General features: G+C 49.9%; 1 protein-coding gene across 1 annotated transcript in view; it reads left to right on the forward strand.

The window, feature by feature from the left end:
- Window positions 1–13772, forward strand: part of ADCY10 (adenylate cyclase 10) — a 68712-nt gene that overhangs the window by 13706 nt on the left and 41234 nt on the right. Inside the window, exons 8-13 of the mRNA XM_032863055.1 lie at window positions 2344–2432; window positions 5182–5373; window positions 7200–7318; window positions 8312–8388; window positions 10106–10295; window positions 12915–12970. Coding sequence (XP_032718946.1) covers window positions 2344–2432; window positions 5182–5373; window positions 7200–7318; window positions 8312–8388; window positions 10106–10295; window positions 12915–12970 — 723 coding nt within the window. The remainder of the gene's footprint in view (window positions 1–2343; window positions 2433–5181; window positions 5374–7199; window positions 7319–8311; window positions 8389–10105; window positions 10296–12914; window positions 12971–13772) is intronic.

The following is a 13772-nucleotide window of genomic DNA, read 5'->3' on the forward strand; positions in this document are numbered from 1 at the left end:
TCTTAGATATTCTGAACATTACAGAGAGTAGATAATACTTTTACTAAGCTGTAGTATGTAATGGGGCAGGAGGTTGGACAGGATGGAAACTGTTGCAGAATTGACCAAGAAAGGCCAAGAACCCAAAAGCTCCAGAGATGGAGAAGGTCCACAGGACACCCCTTGAGCCAGCTCTACCTGATCCTGTCTCTTAGGTCTTACTGGTGCCTTCAGTACAGGGCCTCTTCAGGCTTCACTTTGGGCACTGCAGTATCTCAATGCAATTCTGATGTTAAGCACCAGGAGTTAGCACAGATTTCACAGGTTACGCTCTCTCCAAGCCCCTCCCCCCACACCCCGCAACTTCGAACACCAGAGGCAAGCTCTGGGACCCCCAGGCCACTTGAACTTCTGACCAACTATCTATAAATGTAGGGTTTCCCCCAGTGCTCCCAATAATTCACTAGAATGACTCATTGATCTTAGGGAATGGCTAAGTTCACGATTTTAGTTTTATTGTAAAGGATACAAATCTGGACCAGCCAAATCAAAAGACACTTAGGGTAAAATCTGGAGAGTCCCAGCCATGAAATTCTGTGTCCTCAGGGCACATCACCCTTCCTGCATGTCGCTGTGTGATCGCCAACCACAACCAGTCCACCCTGGCTCGGGGGTTTCAGTTTTTATTGCGGTTTGGCTAAGTAGACGTAACTGATTGACTCATTGGCCACATGATGAGACTCACTCTTCTCACTCACCCAGGCGCCCCTAACCTAGACCTTTATAACAACTCCTGCTCCCTTGTCTCTCTCCATAGTCTGTTCCATATCATTTCTTCTTCCTGTTTTTTAAAGATTTATTTAGGGGCGCCTGGGTGGCTCAGTGGGTTAAAACCTCTGCCTTCGGCTCAGGTCATGATCTCAGGGTCTTGGGATCGAGCCCCACATTGGGCTCTCTGCTCAGCGAGGAGCCTGCTTCCCTTCCTCTCTCTGCCTGCCTCTCTGCCTGCTTGTGATCCCTGTCTGTCAAATAAATAAATAAAATCTTTTAAAAAATTTAAAATTAAAAATAAAAAAAATCAAGATTTATTTATTTGAGAGAGAGGTGGGAGGAGCGGCAGAGGGAGAGACACTTTAAGCCCACTCCCTGCTGAGCACAGAGCCCTGCACAGGGCTCGATCTCACAACCCATGAGATCAGGACCTGAGCAGAAACCAAGAGTAAGGCTCTTACCCAGCCAACATCCCCATCATCATTTCTTAATCTCCAGTACTCCCAGGGGATGCCCGCCAGGCTAGAATCTTCACCAGTCCTTTAAAGCACTGTGCTCATTCTTGACTTTCACCGACACCATCCCTCTGCTAGGCATGCCCTTCTCAGTCCTTCTAGAAAGATGCCAGAAGTCATTCAAGATGCAGTAGAATTGTCTAGTTCTCCTGTGAACCCGTCCCGGATGAGGCCACCTCACACTGACCGCTTCTTCCTCTTTACGATCTGTTCGCCCATTTGAGCTTTTCTTTCTCTGTGTGGAGTTTCCATGCATATAATGTTTGGAAGCCCAGTGAGGAAGTGCCTCCAGGAAACTGCCCAAGCTTCCTCATTACTGTTTTATTCCCACGTAGTGCCGAGCATGGTATTTTGAATACAGTAGGCTTGGGATATATTCAATAAATGGGTTAAATGGAATTTGCTTCTAAATTTATATCCTTTTCAGACTTCATTCTTATTTTTCATCTCATTTTTTTGCACTATTGTTATTCTATTACGTGCTGAAAACTTTTCGCCACTTTTTCTCCCTTATTTTTTTATTTCTTCTCACTCATTCCTACCACCGCCTATTAGTCTATTCTTGAGTATGAAACTGTCAACCTCCATTTTTCCAGATGAGGAAATGGGGGGCCCCCAGGGCAGTGAGGTGACTTGTCCAGATTCACACAACGAGTTGCTATCAAACGGGGAGCAAGAAGCCCAGAGATCAGAAGTCTCCTGAATCTTTCTCTTTCTCCTCTGTCAGCCCCTTCCGTCTGTCTTCCTTCTCATTGTCCTCCTCTCATCTGTCCATCTGCATCCCCTGTGGCCATTGCTTTAGGTCAGGTCTGGATGTAAAAGTCTCCCCACATTACAAAGCATGATGACAAGTATAACAGGGTTTGGAGCTCCATGTGACAGAATTCTGGAAAGCCTGAAATTTCAAAGAATCTCTCATTGGACGTCCTTTGGTTCTCTTTGGCCACGAGGTGTCCCAGAGTCCCTGACTGGCCTGTGGAGACCACCACCCAAGGGAACGGGGACAGGGAGACCCCGTCTCTAGCTCTGCAGAGCCATGCTTGCTTTTCTGATCCTGCCCCTCCTCCTGCTCTCTTAGACCTCCTGAGGCTTGCGTGCATGCTGGAGTCCGACCCTGAGCTGGAGATGTCCCTGCAAAAGTATGTGATGGAAAGCATATTGAAGCAGGTATCTGCACATTTGATTCATTGGCTTTTCTTATTAGGGATCTTGGACATCAGGAAAGATCGAGAAAACCAGTAGCCAGTAAAATGTTTCATTGAACTGAAAGAAGATGGGGCTGATGTTCTCCATGTGTAGGAGATTACAAAATTTGTTCTTCAAATCAGGATATTTTTAAGAGTTAAAGGAGGCATTATTCATAATTACACTCTGACTACAGTCATAAACCAGGACTGTGCATTTTATACAACTGGGCAAATGGGAACTTTTTCCCAGCAAACAAGAACATGTGGCCACCCTTTGTCTAAGCCATAGTGGAAAGAACTCAAATGACTTAGCATTGCTACACTGTTTCTCTCAGTCACTGGCTCGCCTTATCTTGAGCTTTGGGAGTTAACAATACAGATAATTACAATGCCCAGAGCTACCTCACCCTCTAAAATTTTCCCTTTTTATTTGCTTAGATTTAGGGTTCCTTAAATGTATTGATTCGTGTGACCCTCAGCACTCACCACAGGCTGGGCCTTCTGCTCTCACGTATTGGTCCCTCACAGTCCTTGCTGGAGAGCTCTGTCCCCATTTTATATATGAGAAAACCGAGACCTGGAAGGATACCAGGAACTTTTCCAGGATTATTAAAGTAAGAGACATAGCTAGGATTTGAACCTTGTTCTGTCCGAATCCTACATTTTTTTGCACAGGCTGTACATCTTCCTGATACATGCATGTTTTAACCCTTAATTCCATCAAAATGCAGTTGTGTCGTGGAGGACCTCTTTGGCAAGCCTGCACAGTGGACGGGTGCCTTCCCAGTAGGAAGTGGTAGCCAAACTCACCCTCCACCTTCAGCCCAATTTAAAAGCCCTGCCTCCCTTACCTCCTATTGTGGGGCCCCTGAGATTTCTGAAGCTCCGGAAAACCCTCCCTCCCTGCCTCCAGGAGAGCTGCAGCCAGCGGAGAGCAAGGCTTCCAGGAACAGGGTAAAAGATAGACTCCATGAGTCAGCAGGAAGGCTGTGGGGAGGAATGACAAACACCGGCTGAAAAGATACAGCTCGGGGGGCTGAAAGCAGGCAAAGACAACCTTTCCCCACAGTACCAAGACTACACCTAGAGCACAGAGATCCTCAGAGGTGCACACAGTCCAATGGAATCATTTTGAACTCATTTCTTTGCTAGATTTCATCTTTAAATATTTATTTAATATTAATTTCTTATTTAGTGATTTATTGAAGAAAAGTTATCACATTGATTCATTAGACATTATGAAATCATCTTTTTTTTTTTAATATTGTATTTGTTTATTTGACAGAGAGTTAGAGAGGGAGCACAAGTAAGCAGAGTGTCAGGGAGAGGGGGAGAGAGAGAAGCAGGTTCTCTGCTGAGCAGGGAGCCCGATGCGGGGCTTGATCCCAGGACCCTGGAATCATGACCCGAGCTGAAAGCAGCCGCTTAACCAACTGAGCCACCCAGGCACCCCTGAAATATCTTAAAAAAAAAAAAAAAAAACAACAACTTTATTCAAGGCACCTGGATGGCTCAGTGCATTAAGCCTCTGCCTTCAGCTCAGGTCATGATCTCAGAGTCCAGGGATCGAGCCCCACATCAGGCTCTCTGCTCAGCAGGGAGCCTGCTTCCCCCTCTCTCTGCCTGCCTCTCTGCCTACTTGTGATCTTTCTCTCTCTCTCAATCTGTGTGTCAAATAAATAAATAAAATTAAAAAAAATACTTAATTCATTTATTTGAGAGAGAGAGAGAGAGGGCATGAGTGGGTGGGTGGGGAGAGGGAGAAGCAGGCTCCCCACTGAGCAGGGAGCCCGATGCGGGGCTGGATCCTGGGACCCTGAGATCATGACCTGACCTGAAGGCAGAGGCCCAACCCACTGAGCCACCCAGGCCCCCTATTAAATCATCTTTTATGAAAAGTATAAAATTACCTAAAACCAGGACTGTCCCAACCAGTTAGGAGGCAGGACTGCAGGGTTCCCTACGCACAATTCCCCCTTTTGTCAATGGCGACTCTGACAGTTTTGTACTATTTGGAGAGAAAATGCAATGATTTTCCCTCACTGGTTTACTATGTGCTTAATTTAACAAAATTCAAGAATGGTGATAAGCAGGCACGATTTGGGAATGTGCTTCTCTCCTTTCCTGGGCCTGTTGTGGCTGAGGGTGGAGAGCAGAGGGGAGTGGAATGAAACAGAGGGCCAGGGGCACCGGTGGGAGTTGTAAATGGAGCATTGGACGAGGAGCCTGGAGATTAGGTTCCCTGTGACCCTGAGAAGCTTGTAGTGTTGCTTCATGTCTCAGTTATCTAACCAGTGAAGTGGGGATAATCTGATTTTATTTCACTGGGAGATAAAGAGGGATAGAACGGGAGAGTGTCCTGGACAGTCCCAGGCTGTGAAAATGTAAGGCTGGATTATGTAACACGCTGTTCTTACCCCTAAACTGTGAGAGTGCCAACAGGAGCAGCATCACTTTCTGTGACTGCCACGCTCCTCCGGGCGCCGGGGAGCCGCAGGGGACAAGGGCGTGGTGCGCACGAGCCGGTATGGGACGCCACCCTGGAGAGCCGGCGACGGTGCGCTCCGTGTCCGGCGGCTCCGCTGCGGGCCGGTCTGCCGTGCTGCGCCCTGATTCCGAGAAGGGCAGCTTTGCGGGGTTCCCCAGTGACGACGTCGTGGAGGTGGGTTTGGGACGACGAGCCCGGTGCCAAGGACGCACGCTGAGGACAGCCGCTCTCTGCTCCCCAGATCGACGACAAGCAGCTCCGGGGCTATTTGTCTGAGCTGCGCCCGGTGACCATTGTGTTTGTGAACCTGATGTTTAAGGACCAAGACAAGGCCGAGGTCATCGGCTCGGCCATCCAGGACGCCTGCGTGCACATCAGCTCCGTCCTGAGGGTCTTCCGAGGCCAAATCAACAAAGTGTTCATGTTCGACAAGGTGGGTGTGAGCGGCGGGCCGGGAACTTGAGGTGGGCGCGCGCGCCGCTGCGCCTCGGCCGTGGAGAGGGAGGAGACGCTTGTAACCCGAAAGCACCGTCTGGTCCTGACCCGGACACAGCCTGTGCGGCGGCCGCGCGCTCCCTGGGCGCTGTTCGCGGCGCTGTGCGCACCGACCCGGCTCGCCCGCGGGGCTCCTCTCAGAGGCGGGTGCGGAGGCGCCGCGGCGGGCGAGATGAGGTCCGCCGGCGGGCACGGGTGGATTCCGACCCGCCTGGTCCGCCTTCCGGCGTCTGCCCTTCGGCGCTGCGCGGGGCCTGCGCTCCCGGCAGGTGCACCTGCGGCGCCGCGTCTGCCGGGACGTTGAGGGCAGGTGTCCGGAGCCTGTTTCTCCTAAGCCGCACCCGCCGTGTCTACGCCTCAGGCCCCCCTTTCAGCTTCACGGGGTGGGGGTGGGGAGGGAGGCCAAAGAGGGGAGCGAGGCAGGGGCTGGGGGGTGGCACCTGTAGCTTCTGGGTGTTTGGTTTGGTTTTGTTTGCTTCTGGGTGTTTTTAATCCGCTCGTAATCACTCGGAGAAGAACAGGGGGACAGACGAATTACGCAGAAGCGCTGGTGAGCATCGGTTCCCCATCTCCGGGGTTTCCGCGCGTGTGCGCGTGTGTGTGGACGAGCGCGCGCGCGTGTGCATGAGTGTGCGCGTGTGTGCATGTGTGCGCGAGTGTGAGTGTGCATGTGTGCGCGCGCGTCCGCATCTCCTGAGCAGAGCACTCGATGACCACCCCACACTCCCTCCTTCATTTACGGGGCTTTCTGGAGAAAGGGTTACCCTTGAGTCCTCACACAGCCGAGAAGCAGGGCTTCCTTTCTCCCACAAGACAGAGCCCTGCGCCAGCTAGGATCTGCGAGGAGGGCTGAGGAGATCAAGGCATTCCCTTTTGCATTTCATGAGGCTAGAACATAGATTGAAATTTGTAGCCCATTGTCCTTCAATTATTATCCTCTTTCCTTACAGACAACAGCATCTGATTGGGGTAATTTTTAAGGGATTGATACTAAGAACGGGAGCTTCCGAGCTTAATCTCTGCTCGGAACAGCTAAGGTCATGCCAAGGAAAAGCATTCTCCGTTGAAGCCTTTCTCCCTCAGAATAACAACAATATCTGAAAAGAACATTATAGCTCACCAGGTGTAACTGTATATCAAGTTTATATCGTATATGTATATACTGTGATACATAAGTTTACAAATAGAACATCAAGGTTACAAAAGTCTACACATACTATAAAGTAGTTTACAAAGTTATATATGTGCGCACGCGTGCACACACACACGGGTGCACACACACACATGCACACACACACCCTCCTAGTAGCCAAAGGAACCTTGGCAGCTCTGTTCTACATCCCTTCGCAGACTGAGAAACTGAAGTTCTCAGAGTGTAGCTGCCCACGTTTCCACACTTGTGAAGGGGCCTGAGAACACAGACTTTCTGATGCCTCCTCCCCTGCTCTGTGCTGCTTCTCACACGGATGCTTAACACCCTGTAGCAGGAGATCTTGGAGGCAAGGGAAGAGGCAGGTGGGGGCACCCGTAGCCCAGGACAACCCATTCTCTCTGGAGAAAAGCGAGCTCTCCTCCGGCTGGAACCCTTGCTGCTGGCGATGCACTAGAAGTTAGAGGACATTCACTAAACAGAAAATAGGCAGGAGAGAAATCATGATGAAATGGGACCCAACAGGAAAAGTTGCTGCCCACCTTCCCCTGGGCCTTCTGGCTGGTCCCCTTTAAAGGTCACCATTCTGTGTTTGCTGACTCTCTCCCTCACAGGGATGCTCCTTCCTCTGTGTCTTTGGTTTCCCTGGGGAAAAGGCTCCTGATGAGGTCACTCATGCCTTGGAGAGTGCTGTGGATATATTTGACTTCTGCTCTCAGGTTCACAAAATCCAGTGAGTGTTGACCCTGATCCCATCCGGTGGTCCCTGAGCCTTTTGTAGTATCTAGGGAGAGAAGACAAGGAGCAGAGAACAGGAAGTGAGGAAAGGGCTGTCTGCATTCACTATTGAGGGCTGACCCAGCCCCGGTGCAGTGATAAAGGGACGGTAGAGGTCAAGTGCAGAAAGGACACCCTTACAAAGTCAAAACGCAGTAGGTTTGCAAGAAAACAGAATGGGGTTGTGTCTCGATGCTCTGGCTGGCTTCTTAGTAGAGGCTGAACCACCAGCGCTAAACTGGACACCTGCACTGATTTTTAATAATTAGGAGATACAATGAGTCATTGGGCTGGAAATTTACATATTGATCTGGCCTCCAGATGATCTACTCACAGTAAAATGGTTAAGATGAGTAAGGGTTACTGTCCCCAGCCCTGGCTGCCTGAGAGCCCAGGCCCTCGGGTTCATCTAACCCGAGCACCCCAAGGACCCAACTTGTAACTTGACTCTAACACATATCACCCCCTGCTCTAAATATCCCTGCTGTGTCAGCCCCCGGTCATTTGTATATGCAGCCATCCTCGGGGACCAACGAAGTTAGCTTTTGATGCCACATACTACATCTGAGTTACTTCCTTTCAAAATAATGACTCTGTTCTTTCGAGCAACAGCAAAGATAGTTAAATTACCTCCAGCCACAGCCACTCTCCATTGAAAGTCCACTTGGGGCGATGAGAGGTTCTTTTCTAGAAAAGTGGCTCAGATGAATACTTAAAAATAGCAGAAAAGTGAACTGATTTATCACTTCTAAGGACTTAGTTCTGTGTCTCAAACCATCCTCCCTTCACAGCCCTAGACCCTGTCCAATGGCCCTAGACTCCCACCATGGAAGAATTACTTGTTGAAAATCCTTTCCCTCCCTGCCCACCCCCTTCATCGTCACGTCCCCGCCCTCCCCACGTTCTCTCTACCCATTATCTTTCCCTCTTGCTTTCTTCCGGGCCCCAGTACTGTCTCCATCGGCGTGGCCAGCGGGATTGTCTTCTGCGGAATCGTCGGGCATTCTGTGAGACACGAGTACACAGGTGTGCTGGGCTAGCTCACCTCCCCGCGCCTTGCCCCCCAGCTCTGTGGGAGGAAGGACGGAGCTGAGTGACACTTGGGCCCTGCCCTGTAGAGCATATCATCTTCCAGGAGGAACCAAGCCCTGTAGCTTTGCCCACTGGCAGCTCGACACTCGCAAAGTGCACGTTTCTGGGGCTCTGCACAACCACAGATGTGTAGTCCTCGAGGGAGCAGTGGGGGCTCTCGGCTCCTGGAATGAGGGGACTTTCTAGTCGTTGCCCCATTAACATGAGACAGTTACGCCTCTTAATTCCTGTTAAAAAATCCTAGAGAAATTTAAGGATATTGGTATTCCTGATAAACAATAGGAATCTCAAAAGGAAATAGAAAGTAAATGTTATCTCATGGTTTCATTGCTTTGACTTCCCTCCTATTACCCTATTACCGTTTAAGGTATTCAGAAACAAAGCATCTAGAATACTGGAAGAGTTATGTCTGAAACGACCAGATGTCTGATAGGATTTCTTAAATAATGCAGGGTGCAGAACAGATGGGAGTGGGAATGGGGCAGGACTGGCCACAAGTCTGGGGCTTTTGGGGCTGGGTGACAGGTATATGGAGATGCACAATACTGTGCTTTATTGCATGGTTAAATTTTAATAATCAATTTTTTTAAAGATTTTATTTATTTATTTGACAGACAGAGATCACAAGCAGGCAGAGAGGCAGGCAGAGAGAGAGGAGGAAGCAGGCTTCCTGCTGAGCAGAGAGCCCGATGCGGGGCTCGATCCCAGGACCCTGAGATCATGACCTAACCCAAAGGCAGACACTTAACAACTGAACCACCGGGGTGTCCTCACTCACTAATCTTTATAAACTGTCCCCTGAGAGGGATACTGTTACATCCCCATTTACAGATGAGGAAATGAAAGCATGGGAGAGTCTGAAACTACTAACTTGCCCAAGGAATTTGCTAACGTACAGATAGAGACGGGGATCGAAGCTGCACGGCTTCCTTCAGCCTGTACACTAGTGTGTCATCCTTTAAAATATCCCTGAGTCTGTCTGGCACACTCACCCCTTCTAGGCCTAATTACTCAATCTTAAGAAATTGCCAATGGGGCGCCTGCGTGGCTCAATCAGTCAAACGTCTGCCTTCGGCTCAGACCATGATCCCAGGGTCCTGCATCAGGCTTCCCTCTTCCTCTGCCCCTCCTACAACTCATGCTCTCTTTCTCTCTCTCAAATGAATAAATAAAATCTTAAAAAAAAAAAAAAAAAAAGGCTTTCCCAAATGAAGGTGATTCGTTTTGGAAAATGAAAAGTTGCAATTTTGTGCCTCATTGGGAGGTCAGTGTCCCCCACCCAAGCTTGTGCTTGTCTGTCTTGTAGCAGAAGACCAGCTACAGCTCATCTGGGAGCCCTCAGGCCTATAGTCACTGCCCATACAGAACCTTCTCCATATTCAAGACCCTTTAATCTCCGACCACATTGTCCCTGTGGCCTCCCAGGAGAGGTAGAAACTTGTGGATAGCTAATCAGATTAACTCCCTGTATAGTTTTTAAAAACCATGGGCAGAATGAGGGTGGTCGAAGGCAGGACTTCTGTGTCATTCATGAGAGGCCAAAGGAGTAAGGATTGAAAATGCCCCTTGGGGACAGTATGTTTCAGATCACATTCTAATCGTTCAATGGCTGTTTTCTCCCTGGTCTTTGCCTTCCTCCTTTCTGTTTCAGTTATTGGTCAGAAAGTCAACATAGCAGCCAGAATGATGATGTACTACCCAGGGATTGTGACGTGTGACTCCGTCACCTACAATGGCAGCAATCTCCCAGCCTACTTTTTCAAAGAGCTTCCAAAGAAGGTCATGAAGGGTGTTGTAGACTCTGGACCGGTCTACCAGTGTCTGGGGCTTAACGAGAAAGTGTGAGTGTGGGGCGCGGATTTTGTGGTACTTTTTGGTAAAGAAGTGAGGAAATTAAGATAACAAACAAAACAAAACAAAACAAAACAAAACCCATTGGTTGCCCATGTCAGATCTGAATCCAACTTATGAAATTAAAATCTATGCCTTCCCCAGACCAAGGCCCCGATTTCAAAATCCTTCAACTTTCTCTATCCTACTGACACTGTAGATGGTGCAGGATCCCATTCTACCCTCATTACTGATCGTTGGCGGGTGAGTCTCCACAGGTTGTGCAAACAAAACAGAGTCCCTCATTGGAGTATCTCTTTGGACTCAGATGGACACAGTGGCCAACCATGAAGTATTTACTGATCATGTCAACCGTGTGCCAGGCCTCGATGGGGCTAGAGCGAGTAAGAGATCGCTGCTCCTGCCGGCCCGCGGTGAGCCATGTTCCTCTGGAGCCCGGCTTAGACGTGTGGGTGTTACTTGGGACTCAGAACCCCTCAGTGGCTCCCAGGCATCTTCGTGATAACGTTCACTTTCCTTGAAATGACGTACAGGGTAATCCCCTGCCTTTCCAGCTTTGTCTCCTCCTGTTCCCCCCTCTCTGGGCTGTCTGAATAGATTGTCTTCTCCATGACCCACCCCGTCCCCAGTCTGCTGGGGACACTACAGTCAACTTTTGAAATCTAGCTCAGGGATCTCTTCCTCCCTGAGGCCGGCTCTGGAAGGGCCCAGTCCAGCTCAGGCAGCCCAGCGCTACCTCTTCTGTGTGCCTCTCTGGCATGTACCCAGCACAATTACTGACCTGATAGGCTTTTCACTTCCTACATTGTGAGCTCTTTGCAGAGACTGGCTATTTCTTGTTCATTTTTATATTCCCAGGCTTGGTGCACAGTGGGCACCAATAGTAGTGAATGCGTGAGTGAGTAAACGGGCCGTGGGAAGGTATCTGTTCTTCGTGTTAGCTAGAATCTAGGTCTCAGCGGTCAGACAAAAGAGTCAGGGCTACAGTTGGGTCAAGGAGTCTTTCTTATGGACCTTTGTGTCCGCGGGGGCAGCACTGCACGTGGCATGCGCGGACCGTCAAACGCTCTTTGAATGAATGAATAAAGCCGGGTTTCGAAATGCCACAATAAGGCTGCATTCTGGGCAGCCACAAAACCTTGGTGCCTTAGTAGAGACCACAATAAACATTTGTTGGTCCCACAAATACGTGGGGTTCAACCGATCTTGGCTGGATTTGGCTGATCTTGACTAGGCTTGTTCCCATGCCTGGGGCTCAACAGGCCGTCGGCTGATCCAGGACGATGTCAGGGAAGATAACTGTGGAGTCTGGTGACACGATGGGGATGGTTTGGCTCTGTGTGTCTCAGCCTGCATCACCCTGACCCAGACATGTAGTCGCAGCAATATCAGAAGAGCGAGAGCGAGCGAACCCAACGCCCAAGCATTTCTCCAGTCCCTGTGTCAGGGTTGGTAACGTCTCACTGACAAAGCATTCACAAGGCAGAGCCCAGAGTGAACAGCACAGGGCACAGACACAGGTAGGGGTGAAAAGGGGGGCTGTTAATCAGTCCGTCTACCCCAGAAACCCAGGACTACCCGATCCCAGGCTGGCCTCCTCATAGTTTTTCTGTACCATTTCTGCAAATACGAGAGTGTAGAAGTGCAAATATGAACCGGGCCGGGTGCCTGCCCCCAAACTCACCGTTTCATAGGGAGGCACCAGCGTATGCAATAGACAAAATCAGCTGTATGCCACGTACGCTGCAGCAGAGGCATCACAAAATAGTACAGTAGTGCTGGCAAGGGGGTAGTCCCGTTGCCTAAAAAGTCTCCTTCAAGAAGTGATATGCAGGGGCACCTGGGTGGCTCAGTGGGTTAAGCCTCTGCCTTTGGCTCGGGTCATGATCCCAGGGTCCTGGGATCGAGCCCTGCATCGGGCTCTCTGCTCAGCGAGGAGCCTGCTTCCCCCTCTCTCTCTGCCTGCCTCTCTGCCTACTTGTGATCTCTGTCTGTCAAATAAATAAATAAAATCTTAAAAAAAAAAAAAAGAGTGATATGCATGGGTAAGCACAGGCACCAGCGGTTGTCGATGCGGATTCTGTCGGTATTCTCTGGCGCTGTCCCCACTACCCGTGGGATCTTGGGCAAGCTAAACTCTCTGCACCTCGGTTTTCTCCTCTGTAAAATGGACATACTAGTGCTGTCTCGATGAGGTCTTCGTCAGAAGTCAAGGATGATATATGCAGAGCACGTGGAACTATGCCAGGCACAAAGCGTGGGCTCGCCAGAGAGGGGGCCACTGCTGTTTGAGCATCTTGTGGTGCTTTCGGGCTGTGATGCCGTATGCCACATGCGTGTCCTTGAGTCCCGTCATGGTGTCTGGTTTCCCCAGAAAGGGGTTCGGTTCCACCAGTGCAGACTCAACAGGCATTTACTGAAACTGTCCCAGGCTCCAAAGTTGTTTGAGCTCCTTCTTCCAAGGTAAGAATTTCTCTTTTCTCCTCCCCCAGGCATCTGCAACCCTTAAGTCAGGGGACAGGAGACTTTCCGGGAGCTGAGAATGAAACACTCTCGGTGTCCGTGTTTCCCTGTTCTGACTCTAACTTCTTTTCTTTTCTTGTCTCCAGCATGTTTGGCATGGCGTACCTCATCTGCAGCAGGGACGAGGGCTACCCTCTGCTGGGTAGGTAGTGGGCCTTGATTTTTAACCTTCTTTATTGAACCATAACAAAACACACAGAAAATACAGCCACGCTACGTCTGCGTCTTACTAAACCGCCACAGAATGAGCGACAACCACCATCCAGGCAAAGCAGTAGGAAAATAGCCATCCTCCGGGGGCCCTCACAGCGCCCCAAGATGTCTAACACTTGAGGTGACTCAGGCCTGTTTGGGGCGTCCTGTAAGTGAAGCTGCAAACGTGTCATCACACGCGCCTCCTGTTAGCCAGCTTTACGCTGCGAGACTGCTCTGCGGTGGCAGGTGTAGGGCTCCTGCGTGCGTTTGCGCCGCGCCGCCACAGCCCGACTTGTATGCGGGCCTCAGTTTGTCCTTCCATCCTCGTGCAACACTGCCGTGGCTTCCGGTTCTTGGTTTCTATGGGAAACGCTGCCATCAAGATGCTGGTACTTGTCTCTTGGTGAACACACGTGCGTGTTTCTGTGGAGCGTGAGTGTCGGGGTGAAGCTGTCAGGACAATGGGCACAGCTTTGGTAGGCGATGCCAAATAATTGTCCCAAATGGCTGTATTTGTTTGTATTCTGACAAGCAGGGTTGTTATGAGAGTTCTGGGCACTCCTTGTCTTACCAACAACGTAGTTTTAACAGTGTCGGTTGGGTATATCGTGCGTCTCCTTGTGATTTCCATTCGTATGTCCCTGATACGGCTGAGCTCCTTTTTCACGTGTTTGTTCACCCTTTGGACATCATCTTTCATAAAGTGTCTATACAGATCTTCTGCTATTTATTTTTCAATCAGGTTCTAT

This window comes from Lontra canadensis, unplaced genomic scaffold (genome assembly GCF_010015895.1).
Source record: "Lontra canadensis isolate GAN:19392208 unplaced genomic scaffold, GSC_riverotter_1.0 scaffold24, whole genome shotgun sequence".
Lineage (NCBI taxonomy): Eukaryota > Metazoa > Chordata > Mammalia > Carnivora > Mustelidae > Lontra > Lontra canadensis.